At 45.2% G+C, this 16,239-nt stretch overlaps 1 protein-coding gene across 1 annotated transcript in view; it reads right to left on the bottom strand.

The window, feature by feature from the left end:
* The window catches only part of VPS53 (VPS53 subunit of GARP complex), a 63,502-nt gene that overhangs the window by 9,816 nt on the left and 37,447 nt on the right, over positions 1-16,239 (bottom strand). The window contains exons 14-18 of the mRNA XM_053961429.1: positions 14,410-14,652; positions 12,830-12,977; positions 11,895-11,977; positions 8,313-8,391; positions 2,811-2,959 (exon numbers count right to left, since the gene is read on the bottom strand). Of these exons, the coding sequence (XP_053817404.1) occupies positions 2,811-2,959; positions 8,313-8,391; positions 11,895-11,977; positions 12,830-12,977; positions 14,410-14,652 (702 nt within the window). The remainder of the gene's footprint in view (positions 1-2,810; positions 2,960-8,312; positions 8,392-11,894; positions 11,978-12,829; positions 12,978-14,409; positions 14,653-16,239) is intronic.

The raw sequence follows: 16,239 nt of genomic DNA, 5'->3' as shown, positions 1-16,239 counted from the left end.
CACATGCCTCTTATTTCACGCTGCCTTATTGGAAACAGCTTCCCAACTCCAGCAGGACAGACAAGACAAACTCTAAGAGCCAAGGGCTGCTCTGGAATTTTTTTTTTTTTTTTTTTTTTGGACCAGCAGAGACCATTGAGAGCAGTTGCACTTAACAGAAAAATGCACTGGAGCCTCTTGCCTAGGCTGGACTGGATGCCTGGTGCTCTCAGAGTGCAGCAGGCAATCCTGATGTGAACAATACGTGCACGTTCAGGGCTAATGCTCTGCACGAGGCTCTGTGCTCTCAGCGCCTTTACTCCCTGCACAATCACAGCTAGATTGGATGCCAGAATTCATTTACAGCTTCAGCTCTAAAACTGAACCCAGCAAACCCTCCCTAGAAGCAGATAAGTCCCCAGTGTAATAATAAAGCAGTGCAAGACAGATGAGGAACCTAAAAGCACAGAAACCAGAGCATCTGAGAGCCTCCCATCCAACGGGAGTGGCTCTGCCAAAGCCTGTGTTTTCCTAATCCCCTGCACTGATGATGCATCAAACACAATGCCTTGCTGAGTGAGGCACAGACAGACTTGCAACCACAGTCTGTCTGTCTGTCTGACAGCCTGAGTACTGCAGGACATCCCTCAAAGGTTCTGGTGTCGCCGAGTCACTGCAGCCGAGGAGGGTTTTGCTCTACAGGCAGGTTTTGCTCAAGGCCGCCCTCCGAGCTGGTGACCAGCCCTTGCCCAGGCTGAGCTCAGCTCTGAAACCTCCAGGAGCCTCCAGATCCCAACCTTCTTCCACCAAACTGCTCTCACTTTTAATCTGGAGCACCTGGAAGGACACAGCACCCACCACGCTTGGCTGCTGCTAACAGAGGAGCCGCTTCCCCGGCGAGGGGGAGAACTGTTTGTTTTTCCTGTCTCTCAGTTCTAATCTCTTCCTCATTGAGGTCAGGTCACAGACTTCCCAAACACATCCCAGCATAGCAGCTTGGCTGCTGTGGGGTTTGATTTCAAAGGATAAGGTGCAGGGAGAGCTGAGCCCCCCACCCTGCCTGCTGCTCGCTGTCCCCGGGGAGCGCCGCTCGCACATCGGTCAAAACAAAGCAAAAATGACAAATTAGGTTAGAGGATTGATGCAATTTCTGATGGCCATTTTTCTTCTCTCCAGACTTAGCTCAGATCCCGCTGTTTTAAATTTAGTGACTTTAGCTGCCTTCTCCCCTGTGGTCCTGTAACTCAACACTCACGCTTTATACAATCCATTAGAGCTGGGAGGTGGCAGCTCACAAAGACACGGGCATTAACATGTGGAGAAGCACGAGGCCTGTTAAAAGGATTTTCAGCATTGTGGGGCACACAAAAGGCCAGGTATTTATATTGGCCCAGCCAGCATATTCCATAAGAATGCAGAGTTTCAAAAATACAAATATTTGCAGGCATTAAAAGGCATTTTAAGGAGATTGGTGCTCCCTTACCACTGGGCTGGTTCTCCTTAGCACCAAGGTGCACAGGTCCAGCAAAATCAATCTTCAGGAACCCATTTTACCCTTCTACATCTGATCCATGGCACAATGAGCTCAGGACCGTGTCTTAATTTTAATGTGCTGCAGATCAGAGCTGCAGTTGTCTTTAATAAAATGTTTTGGAGAGGAGCAGGGGCTTCTGTGCTCATGGGTGAGGACACTCAGCTTAGATGGGAACTTCACTTAAATCTGAGAGCTGTTTCATCTGGAGTTTACTTGGTATGTGCTTAGCAATAAAGTTAAAAGGGAGCCTAAGCTGAGGTATTAAGAGTGTGCTGTGAACAGCTGAATAAATGGGGGGTTTTATTTATCACATAAAATTCAAGTGTAACCACACAGAAGGTTTTTGTACAATAAATTCTCGCCGAGACAGCGTTTCAAACAGTGATTATGGGCAACATCATAACATGATTTATCAGGAACTGCTCCTTAAGGCAAAGTCAAGAGTACCCCAAGACAGAGAGGGGGATGAAACTCTCAGGAGAGCCTCCCTGCTGTGAAAGCTCCCAGTTCCCAGGATAGCTGCTGCATCCCACCCTGCTGAGGCAGGAGCTGCAGCTCAAATCTCCAACCCACACGGTCCCTGCCAGGCCACGGAGCTTATTTCAGGGTGATTACCTTATCAGAGATGAATGAAACATTAAGGTATTTTAGAGTGACACATGACACGCACGCCACTGCCCTCAAGTCCACCAGCACAGTCACATGTGCCACCAAAAGCAGCAGCTACAACTGGCACAGCTCTCCCGAGGGTTTTTCCTGGGGCATTGCCATGTGGAGCTCAGCTGGCCACAGGCAAGCAGGGAAGAGCTCAAAGAATCTTCCCAAAGAGCTGAATTTTTGTTTCAGACACGGAGGTGAAAGTTTGGATGTCCACCCTGAATCCAGCAGCAAGGGGCATTTTCTGTCTCATCTGCCACTTCTTTCATGCTGCTCAACTTTAAGTGACTTGCCAGGAAGATACTTCAATATTCCCCAACATTTAAATGTGAATTTCCCCTCCTGACTGAGCTATTTTTGCACAGAAAAGCAGCTTTCAGATTGTGAAAATATACTTCTCACACATGCCCTCCTTACAGGGCTTATTGTAAATGTTATTTTGAGGCAAATTTCTCAGAACCTGGAAGCCCCACAGAAGAAAAGTAGGTTTTCCCACAGCAAGAGTCATATGTGAAGTCAGATATTCAAAGTCTTTTAAAGATGCCCAACCCAAACTTTCTGCACTTGGCAAACAACACACAGCGTTCATCACACTGTTTTATGGGATGACCTGAATAAACTGCCTATGTTGGTAACTTACTTGGCAAATTTTATGCAGAACTGAGTGAAATACTTCCTCGTGGAGGCCAGGTTGTCACGGATGATGGGGACATTCTGTTTAATGTGGAGGATCACTGAGGTGACATAAGGACTCTGGTCACCGACGTGCTCCACGTTCTGCCACTGCATCTGCACAAAGGGGAAAAAACAACCCAAAATGACTGCTTAATTCATCAACATTCAAGCAATGGGTAAGGGAAACCGTACAAACTTCCTGCCAGGGGATCTCTAAGGAATCATTTAGAGATTCCTCTGCAATTCACCACCAAGGTCAAGTTCTTCATCATTAAAGTGACTGGGCAAAACCCTTCCACAAGAAGACCCAAAGAAAAGCCAGAGCAGCCCTTTTTGCACCAGAGCAGAGATTGTGACCAGTAACCCACACAAATGGGGACCACTAGGATTAAAAAAGCCTTTGGAGCACACCAGGCTTCTTTAATATTTAACAGTTTCCAATTTGCTGGGATGAAGTGCCCATATAAATCCTGATTACAGGCATTTGAGAAAATATCTGCAAGCTTGCAAAGTCTGGATTCCTGTATGGCAGCCAAGACTTTAATACTGGTGAGACTGATGACAGATAGATGGAAGAGGTAAAAAGTCTTAAAGTCCAAAGCACTCTGCACCAGTGTAGCTCACTGAAAACACTGCTGGTGTGCAAGCCAGGATGCCCAAGTCCAGCTCTTCCAAATGCATGTAAAAAATACAAAACAAGAAGAGTTACTCAACCTCTCATTCTGTTTTCATTTATTCTCAGCAGAACTGCAAGAGAACAGCCCCTGTGAGCCAGATGTGTGGCTCCCTTGATTTTCTCTGAGCCTGGTTTGCAGTACACGGGGTACTCCCAGTTTAAGACAAGTGGAAAAACCAAGAAAGATGTGATTGGGTCTGGCCTGGCCTCATGTATGTACCAGGGTCTCACTGAGGAACACAAGCATCCAGAAAAGCACACTCAGTTCTGCTGCTGCTCAGAACTCTGCAGTGTTCTCCCAATAACTCTTTGGAGATCTGTTCCTCATGCTGGAGATGAGACAGGAGGAAAACTCATAGGAAATCAGGAGAGGAAACTGGGCACATATGGAAGATGAGCTTTTTCCTTTGAGGGGCTGTTTGTCCTCAAACTTGTTTTCCCAAGCTCTGGATTTTGCATATAAAGTTTTTTTATTCCTGGTTTTAATTTAATTTAATATGGCTACTTTGCCCCCTGCAACTCAGCTGACTCAATTCCATCCAAACAACACGCAGCCTGAGTGACTTAGTGGGAAAGAGAAGCCAAATTCTTTGCAAAACCACAGTGTCTGAGTCTACACGAGTCCCACTCAAGCTGCCTTTATTTAAACCAAACAAACCAAGCCCCAGCCTGCTGATCTCACATCAGCTGGGTGGCTGGAAGGGATCTCTCTCTCATCACCTGCTCCACAGGTTTTCATAAAGTCACAGAGCATCCTGAGCTGGAAAGGACACACAAGGAGCATCAACTTCAACTCCTGGTCCTGCACAGACACCCCAACAATCCCACCCTGTGTCTGGGAGTGTTCAAACACTCCTGGAGCTCTGGCAGCCTTGGGGCTGTGACCAGTCCCTGGGGAGCCTGGGCAGCAGCACCCTCTGGGGAAAAACCTTTTCCTGATATCCAATCTAAACCCCCCCAGACACAGCTCCAGCCATTCCCTCAAGTCCTGTCACTGGTCACCTGCTTTTCTACTCCTCATGGTACTGATCACATCCAAACAGAATATTCTGTGCCCTTCTCCCTGAGGGATTCACACATTCCCTTCTTGACAGAGCAATCCTCACCCAACATGCCATCCCCAGAGAGTGGGAACAGCCAGAAAGTGGGAAGGGATTGCTGAGCTGAATTATTGCACCAACAATGAAACAGTAGCTTTTTCATTTTGTTGGTCATCATTCCAAAAGCAATACTTTACAACCAAACCTTTAAAGCATGAACAGCAAAAATAGCCCTTTTGTGTGTGTGTGTGTGTGTGTGCATGTGGGTGTGTTTCACCCAAAAAAACCCACCCAGTAGCTGCAGAGAAAGGAATAGCACACATACTGAAAAGTCATCAAAAGAAATATGAGCCCAACTCTGCTGGTAAAGCTTTGTTCCTGTCGTTTTAGATTTATTCCTCTTTTTCCCTTGTCCTGTGTTTTTCTTGGGATATCCACATAGTTTACATACACAAGCTGGAAATGAGTCCAAGGAACAGGAGCTCAGAGATTTCATGCAAGGGAGAAGCCCAAAGGCACCTGCAAGCTGGGAGGACACAGCAGGGCTGGAAGAGCTGGTGCTGCCTCCTGGTTCTCACAACAAAACACAGGGTTTAGGTGAAAGCAGGCAGGAGAAAGAGAAACCCTGAGCAGACCTGGGCTGGCACTCCACAAGAGCTGTGCTGCCTCCTGCTTCTTGTGGCAGGCACGTTCTTCTCCCTCTCAGGATTTTTTCATAGAGGAGCACAGAGAGAAGAAAGAGAAAACAATTTCTATTTCTGCTCCTTGTTTTTCCCATGTGGAATGTGTTTGGAGAGTTGTTTACCTGGGGTGATTGCTGGATTGGATTCTGGTGAGGATTGTTTGAGCCTGATGGCCAATTCAATCCACCTGTGCCTGGACTCTCAGAGAGGGTCATGAGTTGTGGGTTAGTTAGATATGGTAGTTAAAAAAGTAGGTTTGTAGTTTTAGTATCTCCTTTAAATAATATATTAATGTATTACAGCATAGTTATAATAAAGAAATCATTCAGTCTTCTGAGCTGGAGTCGCACATCAGCATTTCTGCCCACCAGGTTCACCTGCATTTACAATAGGTTCTCACAACAAAACACAGGGTTTAGGTGAAAGCAGGCAGGAGGAAAGAGAAACCCTGGGCAGACCTGGGCTGGCACTCCACAAGAGCTGTGCTGCCTCCTGGCAAGGGCAGGGGCTCAGGAGTGGCACAGTGCTGTGTCCCCAGAGAGCCACCAGGTCCCTCCCCGTGTCCAGCCCTGCAGCAAAGGGGCTGCTTTGGGATTGAGCAGAGGATGAAAGAACCTTCAGCTCTCCCTGTTCCCAGCAGCATCCCACTGCCAGCTTCTCCTTGCAGGCTCCATCCAGCCTGGGCACCTGCAGGAAGGGCAGGGAGGGGAGCGGGGAGTGCTGCTGGCCCCGTGGCTGGGGACACGAGCTGGGCTCTGCCCTGTCACACTCTGCACATGTTCCAGGGTTCAAACACTCTCCTGAGGGCTTTTAATTAGCAGCTGGCAGCTCTGATTGCTCTGCTCTCGGGTTTTTTTCTGTGTGTGGAGTGGAGAAATGATTAAAGCCCCGCTTTGTCCACTCGGCTGTGAGGACATTGGGAATTGCAGCTGGGCCAAAAGGTTTTAGGAAAATGTAAAAAGCCAGCAAGAGGTCGATGTGAGGCACTAAAATGTCCCCCAGCCCCACTTCCAGGCACAGTTTTACATATAAATCGATGCTTAATTCAGCATGTAAATCAAGCCTTAGCCAGTGCAATCCATAAACTTAATTGGGGCGAAAAGATCCCGTGCAGATTAGCAGTTTCCTCATCCCAGAAATTAAAAAGGAAGCACACCAGGCAATGTGAGTGCCTGCTACAGATCAGCACAAACACATTAACAGCTCTTAGTTATCCAGACTATCACAACAGGGGGTTTAGGGCAAATTCTCCTCCCACCCACATCCCAGCTCCCTGTCCTACAGTCACGTTTAATCATCCTACACCTGCTGTAAAGTCTGAGTAAGGATTATCACCTACAAATTTTGTAATATGGGGCCTTCTCAGCATTTACCATTTTCTTCAGAACACATCAAGTAACGAATAATGGAAACCAAGCAGCATTCCCAGCTGAAAGCAATATTCCTGATGCTGTTTTGTGTGTTAAATCTCTCAACGTGGCCTGCAGCCAAAGTGGATTGAGAGGTTTAAGCATTTCATAATTTACCTCTATAGTTCCTGAACATTTTTGCAAAGGGAAAAAAAAACCCCAAAGCCAGACTCCAACAAAGGACTGGGAATGTTCAATCCTGGAGGACACCAGAGTGAAGTAAATGAAACAAAGCTAAACAAAGGAAGAGCCCTAATGGAGTATGGATCTTGAGAGAGCAAAACTGGAATGGATCAGCCACACAATCTTTATTTCTTTAATATAGGCTGAAATTTTACATTTCCAAATACTACCTCTGTGTTTAAATAATTACATGCATTTCTTATTGAAGTGTCAGAGTAATAACCCAGCCCTGAAGGAAAGAGAGGAGGAAGGTGAAGGAAAAAACCTCTTGCACCAAATCCAGGTCTAATAAAAATCACATAAAAGCGACTCTGTCTGATGCAAATAGTGGAGTGTGTGCACAAGTGACAAGTATTTATTTAGCTAATTTCATAACACTTAAACTTGTTTATATATCATCAGTCCCATCACATGTGCTGCATTTTACCAGTGTTCCAAAGACAAAAATAAATGGCCTACCAGCTGCTGCTTTCTCAAGGTTGTGGTTTACTTGGGTATAAACAGTGAGAGCTAAGTGATTTAAATATTACTGCACTCTGTAGGTGCAGGAGATCTGAGGGGCTGCCACAGCACACAGGCAACACCTGAAGTGCCAAGCACCTTCCTAGTGGTGTTATTTGACTGGGCAAAAAAAAAATCCTCTTTCCATTTGGAACCTGTACAAGCTCTATTACCAGCTGCATTCTACTTCAAATATTAGCTGGGGGTGGTGGGGCTGCTTACAGCTGGAATATATCATAAAGCAGAAAGCTATTAAAATTCATGGCAGCCAGACAGTGTGTTGATCCTATAAAAATGGAGCTCTATGTTTAATATTTCTAATTAAAAGGGAAAAAAAAAATAGTTCAATCCACTTTTGTTGTCTTCACCTCTGTCTAAAGCAAGTCTGGGTTTTCACAATACTTTGGCAAGGAACCACAGCTCTGCATTTCAAACATATAAAAGCCAGCAGTGTAACTGCAACAAAATCCTTAAGCTCCAGTCATAGGGGCCTCTCCAGGAATGGCTCCATATGTCCTTGAGAGGATCACAGAAGCAATAAGGCTCAACCTCAATTCCACATCACCTCCATTTAAGAGCCCCAAACAAGCAGGCTGGTAAAACTCCCTGCCAAAGAAGACAAAGGGGAGAGCAAACGTGAAGGTGTGTTTGAAATTTCACGCTGACAAAAGTTTTTCCAAATTTTAAATGCTCTCGCTGGCATTGGGAGTGGAAAGAGAAAGCCATGAGTACTTACTGAATGTATTTCATTGTCTGTAGGTTTTAATGTGGTGCAAAAAGGCTGAAAGCTCTAATCTGAATAATAAGAGGGTTTGGAGTGAGGGATGTACTTATAAATACAGCAATTGCTGCTCTAAAAAGTAAAGAAAAAAAAATCAGACTAAAAGAATGTATCAGTAGTGAAATGAAGCAATCAAAGCACACAAGAACTCCACGTGGATCTTTAGGTGACCTTTTCTGAAAATCCAGCCCTACCTTGCTCATAGCAGTCAGGGCAGGGTCACAGGCTGCATCCAGGTCCTGCACTAACAGCTGGATGCTGTTGGAGATCACACTGCAAAAGAGGGAAAAAAAAAAAATAATCAAGCAGTTTTAGTTTTAGAATCACACTGAGTAAAAGAGTGCCAGAACTGGAGTGTTTGACTGTGAGAGGAGGAAAATCCTCTACTGGCTGACAGCAGCACTGTGGTGTGAATGCACACAGCTACAACTTGTACTGAGGAGGAGCTGGGAAATGCTGCAGGGAGCTGCACAATGCTTTAAAATGGGCTCCAGGGGAGACAGGATGTTTTTACAGTTGACCTTTCTCTGTTTTAACACAAATAAGGGGTTGGGGATCAAAGGTGGCAGATGAAGAGGAGAAATCCCCAAGTATCAAGCCCAGACTGGGATTCAGCTTCACATTTAATCCAGTCTGTATAACACCAACATTTTATCATCTCTCCATTTATTCACAGCCAATATTCTACTGCTCACAGGAACTTGCACAGAGGATTTTAAAAATGACATCTGCATGAGTTCTGTGTCTCCCATGTGTGAAGATGAAGGCAGATGTCTTATTTACACTATGTCTAGGACTGCTGCCATCCATTGTTTGAGTTCCTGAGACATATACCAGACTGAAGGACACATTAGTCAAACACATTTCCCTCCCTTCCCCCTCCTTTATTTTAATTTTTTTTCAACAGCATGATATTGCTTAGAGACATATTTAAGGCCATCATACTATGATGGGCATAGAGGTGCAGCTGATCCTAAAACAACAGCCAAGAACCTCTGCCTGCAGAGCTCAGACCCCTCAGGGGCACAGGACCAGCACTCCCACTGCAGACAGCCTCTGCTAGGAGCAAGAACTGATTCTGTTTCCCTAAGCACAGTTTTTAAAAACAGTGTCAACTTTAAATCTGCCACAGATGAGTGTTTACAACCTCAGGATTATATTTGTAAGAAGTGGATTTTACTTTTGCTCTTTCCCAGATGAGAATCACAGGACTGTGAGAAATCTGAGCAATGCTTCCTCAAACCATCCTTCCTCCTCCTCGTTGTCTTTGTGAAGTTTTGGGTACTACCCTGGGGTTCACTGTTCAAAATATTTGTAAGTGTCCACCTTCTCACTGAGATATGGTGTCACACACTTCATTCTGACCTGGGTTTTGTTCTTCACCACAACCCAGAAAGGTTGCCTGGTCCCTTTCCTACAGCTCCAGCACATAAAGTCTGGAACAGGATGCAAAGTAAAAGACTTCCTTCAAAGCAATTAATTTGTTTGTAAAGGCAAACTCATCCAAAATTAGTTGGAAAAATTAGTATGTGAGATGAAGCAACTAGAGGCTTCAAGTTACACCATCTAAAACTTGCATTGGGATAAAAAAAGCCCATGACTGTTTTCTGCTGGTGCCTCTGCTTCTGCTGGGCACTCCAGAATCCCTTCCCTGGGGGATTCCACCAGGCCAAGGGAGCCAGACTGAAATAACCAGCCCTGCAGGGCACCTGCTGCCACTGACGGCAGGGAAGAGCTCTGCTCCAGCACCAAAGAGCAACAAAAGCTCTGAGTGGATGGAAAGTGACCCCACCACTTGTGTGTCCACACTCAGGAGTCTGTCAGAGGCTGGGTCACCAAGTGCAGGCTCTCAGCTGAAAGCCACAGAACAGGGAGAGAAACCCATCTGTCTGCATTTCAGAATAAACTGAAATCCCTGCTGTGCAGGGATGGTGGTGCAGCAGGAAACGTGCTGGGAACACAAAGGATCACGACATGCTGAGAGGGTTCAGGGCTGGTTCACTTCAAATGCTCACCCCAGGCAGCAGTGGGTGACTCCTCACACAGTCCCTGACACGCACAGAAGGGATGGATCAGGAAACTGAGGCATAAAGGAGCAGTGCAGCAACTGCAGTGAGCCCAACACTTCAGGGGTTCTCTGAATGCTGCCCATAATTTCACAAAACAGAACAGGGAAAAGATAGGTTTCTGGATTTACATTACAACCTTTTTTTTTTTTTTTTTTTGTTGAACATCAAGAAGTTCTCATAATTTCTCCCACTTTCCTCAAGAAACTGCTTTCACCCCAAGGATAAACCCCTCCTTTTCTACACATTTAGGGTGGTTCTGCACTCTCCTTTCTCTGATAGAACACTTTCCAGGGTGCATGAACAGAGTTTTACCACTTATTTTATGACTGCCTAACAAGACAGCAGATCCCAGAAGAAACCACTTGTTTGATGTTGAATGAGCTAACGCCAGCGAGGTTTATAGCTCTGACTTACACTGACAGAAGGCTGGACAAAGCCCTCAGCTGGAACAGAATGAAAGTCAATTAAAAGCCTTTGTTACAAGATATATCAGCCCTGTCAGTTGGACTTTAAACCTGTCCAAAGCAGCAAACGTGAGCTATACATTAAACAACTTCCAAAACACTGCACACTGGCTGTCTGGGACCCACCACCTCGTGAGGCAGCCACTGTGGAGATCCAGCAGCCACTTGAGCTTGCTGCTTCCTGCTGGCAAAACTCACCCCATACTTGTCCACGTTAAGAAAACCCCATCTTATGGCACATTTTATTTCTCCTTCCCTGCTACCTTGCTTGCTTTGGCTGAGTGGACACAGCAACCCTGAATTTCAGGCTGGGATTCACTCTTCAAAAGGTCTGAGAAGAGCCTGGAGGGAAGGGAGTCTCTGCAGCCTGGAATGGAGCCTGGGACCATGTGAAAGAGCTGGATGGAGATTCAGTGGGATCCTGTCCACTGCAGCAGGAGAGGAGGAATCACAGGAAGGAAGTCTTCTGAAAAAAAATATCTTACTGCTATCTGGGCTGAATCTTTGTTTTAGGGAGAGGAGGAGCTGGTGACAGGGATTATTTTCCCAGTCTTGCCAAGATATTTTTTTGTCTGATAAGAGGCAAAACAACTTTTGCCTCAATTTTCTTGTCTCAAAAAATACATTCAATCTGTCTGTAAGGGGTGGAGAGGAAAGGATGTTAGAGCAAAATATTTTTAGCACCGCTCCATGAAAAGTTATTTTAATGAATGATAATCTTCTCTCAATTATAATCCCCAAATATAAGATTGGATCAGTCTTTTATGTCATCTGAAATGGGGTTTGATCATACTGACAAGGCTGCTGATTAACAGGGGGAAGTTAAAGCAGGAAGGAATGTACTGAAATAGCTTCCTTTCTTGAAATGTAACAGCCACCTCGCAGAGCTGCCAAGATGCAAATGATGTTTCAAATGGAAACTCACTATTTCCTTTCTCTTTTCCAGTGCTCTTGTTCCTTTGGCTTGGACCATGGGGAGCAGCTAAAGCCTGTGCTAGTGCTGCTCTTGGAGCAGCCAGAGGATAGCATTCCCTCCCTGCCTGTGCCCAGGCTGTGGGTCTGCGTGGATCCTGTGACAGGATCTCAGGATTGTTTTTACTCCAGGATCTCAGGATTGTTTTTACTCCAGGATCTCAGGATTGTTTTTACTCCAGGATCTCAGGATTGTTTTTACTCCAGCACCATCTGGCTGACAAAAGGGGATGTTTGACACGCTGTGGGAGGAGGCATGTGCTGGACATACATGCTGAAAGTGTCCATCTCTCCTGTCAGGTTGATTCTCTCCATTAGGCTTGTATCCACTTTTTCTTTGAGCTTCTCTTCCAACTGTTGGGAAACAAAACAAGCAACAGGGAGATCAGGTTTCTAACTCGAAATAATCGTTCTTGAAAAATCATGCCCTGGAAAGGTCAGCTTCTTCAAACTTAATCTGGGACCAAACCATATCCAAAACTCATCTAGTGACACTGGAAATCTTTCCTTCTTGGCATCCCAGACTCTGTTGATTTGCCAGGATGGCCCATGGTGGCTCCATGTCCTCAAAGAATTAAAGCTCCAAGGTCAAATATGTAACTCTAGTATGACATGCTACCATACTAGCTTAACACTGTGGCATCTGTCCTGCTAATAAAGATGTTTCTCAACTCTCTGCCTGTGCCCAAACTGCAGAGGAGGAGGAGGATTGCCAGACCTAGTGGTGGAGAGGCCTGGACAGAGCCAAACATCACAGCTCATTCCTGACCCATGGCATTTTGGAAGCACCTGAATGTAACGAGTGGTGTGGCTGCAAATCACATCAGCATAAATTCCTCCTCTCTCCACTCCACATTGCCCCAATATTTCATGCAAGCATTTTCCCAAAAGTATTTTGAGTTATTGTTGTGCTTGTTTTTATGAAGGGGAGATAATGAACCGAGAATCTTTAAAAAAAAAAAAAATTGGTCCCAAATCTAAAACAAATTGCGTAACAAGTAGAAAAGGATTGAACCCAAAACTGATGCTGCAAAGCAGGATTACAAGCAAATTACTTTTCTCAGAAAATCAATACTTTTCCTTCTTTGAAATACAGAATGAATCATGTAGAGCTCAATAATCAATGGATTTTTTAGTACTTTTGGCTGTCCCAGTCTCCACAGCAACACAGAAGAGGGGCTGGTGCCTCCTCAGAGGAAAACTCACCTGCTGGGTGGTGGCCAGGCAATACTCTGCAGTGCTCAGGATGCTGCAAATGAGGCAAAGTTCTTCTAAAGTAAACTTTGCCACTTCAGAGCCTTCCTTTTCTTTCAGCAAACTTGTGATGGTGAGCCCACCACTGCTGCTGGTTGTCCTGGATAAAAACAAGCAAACAAACCAACCAGATAAAACCTGTGAGGTTTTTGAGAGTACAGACACTCAAGGTGCAAAATTAATGCTGGATTTTAATGCCATGAAAAGGCTTTATGACCACAACCCAACACCCTGTGCAATACAGGGCATCAAACCCACAACTGCTATTTTGGTGAAGGATTTTCTTTTACAAAGAGCTTTGTACCAGGTCTTCAAGCAAAGGACAACTCACTCATTGACAAGAAAATAGATTAGGATGCAAGTGGAACACAGTCTTCCCCAGGTAGCTTCACCTTCACTGCCAGTTATCCAAAAATCTAATTAAAGATTACAGAAGAATCTCAGAACTATCAGGAAACTTGTCATATTTATCTCTGCAGCACTAAACAGCTGTCCACATGCATTTGAGACTTTGGCAGCCTGTTTTAAAAGCTGATGGTATCAATAAAGTAAATTATAGAAGATGTGCCTTCCCCTCCACTGTCTTCCAGTGAGCAACGTTCATGTATCAACAAAGAAACTCTCAGAGCAGTTTAGAGGCAGGAAATTCCCTACCTCTCAACTCTTTATAATCCAAATCCATTAAAAAAAATAGGACAGTGATATTTATCTTGGACAGCAAAAATGGAGCACTAAAAAAAAAACGTGGATAAAGAATGCAACTGAGGTCTGATGGAGAACACACATTAAATTTATCTTTCCACTTGTCTGGATGGAACCCTCTCCCCCCTTCCATCTGTGAAAGATTTTACTGGTTTCAGAAAGTCATTCTGCTGCTCCCAGGTTTACAAAGGAAACAAACCAAAGATGTTAAATGGCAAATAAAATTATCTGCAGTGGAGTTTTGGCAACATCTCAGGAGCACCTTTAGCCTGTACATTGATCCATACTGGTGCAAACTCATTATGATTTCCTTTCACTGGATTCACATCTACAGATCTTATTTATACAGAGATAAAATGTTCCAGAGCAGAGGGAGGTACAGGGAAGCACTTCAGCATCTCAGAAATAAACCACCTTCATTATAAATTACCATATAGATGATGCTGGGCTAAGGCAGCTCAGAATCCTTGGTTACCCAAGCAGCAATTCCGAAAGCCAGGCCTCTCTGAAGAGACTTGGGCTGGCATTTCAAAAGGAACTTTGAGAAACTGCAAATCTGACTGCTAATCAAAGCCAAATATGAAGCTACTCTCCAGAGACCCTTAAAAGAAAAACAATGTGTGACTGCTCATTTGCTCTCCTGCTTTTTTCTCTGTGCAAAATACTGAACTTTGGAGAAAACCATGAAGCAAATGGAGTGATCCTGCTGCTACCTGGGGTGTTTGACAGGGAAATGAGCGTTCACAAGGATCTATTTATTAATTATCTTCACAAATCACCAGCTCCTCAGTGCAGTGGGATGTCTGCAGCACTGGGGATGCCAAACTCACTTGGGCAGGTTTCCAGAGAGGATTTTCCAGGCATATTCCCGCAGGTACTTCTGGAAGATGGTGGTCAGGGCTATCATGGGCTCACCAGTGCTGAGCTGGGAGCACTGCACCATGCACTTCTTGTAGTACACAAAGAGGTCAGCACAGCTGGGCAGCACAGCTCCTCCTTCATCCACGTTGGGCTTGGGGGGACCCTGAGCCTTGAAGTCAGCCACAAACCTGTCAATCAGCTCGCCCAGATTCCTGGGGTGGGCAACAAAAACATATTTGAGTTTGCTGAGGGAGGAATTGGAGTGAAAAGAGGGAATAATGCTTAGAATGAGATGCCCTGACTTGTGACACCAGCAAGTTCAGGTTTAGCAGCTGGGTATTCCCAGCCCTTTCTTATCTCCAGGCTCCCAGCACAAAGCTCACACAATTCCACAGCCCAAACCTTTTGTGCTCAGGAGTTTTAGTGGCAGCTTCAAATCTGTTCTCCAGCCACACATAAAAGCTCCCAGGTCTGCCAGGACTCAGTGCAGCAGCATTTGATGCAAGTGCATTAAACCTGTGCTCAAGTTTCATTCCTGGCACCAGGAAAAGGAACAGTCAGGCTTCCCATCCCAGCAGACCTCAGGGAATGTGGATTTTGAAGGGATGTGCTCAAAATGGTGTGTGCCATTTCTTGGTCCCATTTGGATACCACCTGGTTTTGCACAGCTTCACACATCCTTTAAAGAAGTTTTATTTAGCATGAGCACAAAGTGCACTTCCTACTTAGACTCTTTTTAAAAGCACAAAAAGCCCTCTTATTGTCTCCAGTGATTCATTACAGCCTGGTCCTTACTCAAATATTTCAGTCTTTAGGCAACAATAAACTTCACTCCATCGTTTCACCAGGACAAAAAGGCTTTTGAGCGTGGCAGAGGGCCAGAGCCATCAACACAGGACCAGAGAATCTTCTGATCTTGGGGAGTTCCTCTGGTCCTACTCCTCCAGAGATAGCACATCCGTGTTGGAGACCCAGCCCAGCTCAGCTCCTTGGAATAACCTTTGCCAGATGAATTCCAGCAATAAACCTCCTCCCCCAGGCACACTCACAGCCTTCCTCAAGGCAGCTTGGATTTTGGGAAATAAGAGAGGCCTTTCAGATGAGAGGTACTCTGCTGACCAGGAGGAGTTCCTGTATTTTATATTTCTAGTCTGAATATGGTTTTCCCACAGCTCTCCCCTTCCCATGGCACAACCTACACCTTTGAGGGTGTAATGGCTGGGCTGTGCCATGATCCAGGGCTCCTAAGGAGAAAGCCAAATCCTCAGGAGAATGGCTGAGACTCTGCAGCACATTCTCACCTTTACCAGTGAAAGGGGGAAAACCCACCAACAACAACTTTCCCCCCATTTCTACCCCTTTTTGCTTTCCCTGTTGTGAGAGAGAAAACCCCTCTGATTCCAGAGAATCAGAGAACCCACAAGTCAGAGAATTTAGAGAATCAGAGAACCCACAAGTCAGAGAATTTAGAGAATCAGAGAACCCACAAGTCAAAGAATTCAGAGAATCAAAGAACCCATAAATCAGAGAATCAGAGAACCCACAAGTCAGAGAATTCAGAGAACCCATAAGTCAGAGAATTCAGAGAATTCAGAGAACCAGAATTCAGGGAACTCACAAGTCAGAGAATTCAGAGAATCAGAGAACCCAAAAATCAGAGAATCAGAGAACCCACAAGTCAAAGAATTCAGAGAACCCACAAGTCAGAGAAGTCAGAGAATTCAGAGAGCCCACAAGTCAGAGAATCAGAGAACCCATAAATCAGAGAATTCAGAGAACCCACAAGTCTCTTCCCTGAT

Source organism: Vidua chalybeata, chromosome 20, assembly GCF_026979565.1.
Source record: "Vidua chalybeata isolate OUT-0048 chromosome 20, bVidCha1 merged haplotype, whole genome shotgun sequence".
NCBI classification, from domain to species: domain Eukaryota; kingdom Metazoa; phylum Chordata; class Aves; order Passeriformes; family Viduidae; genus Vidua; species Vidua chalybeata.
This window is presented reverse-complemented; position numbering and strand designations above follow the sequence as displayed.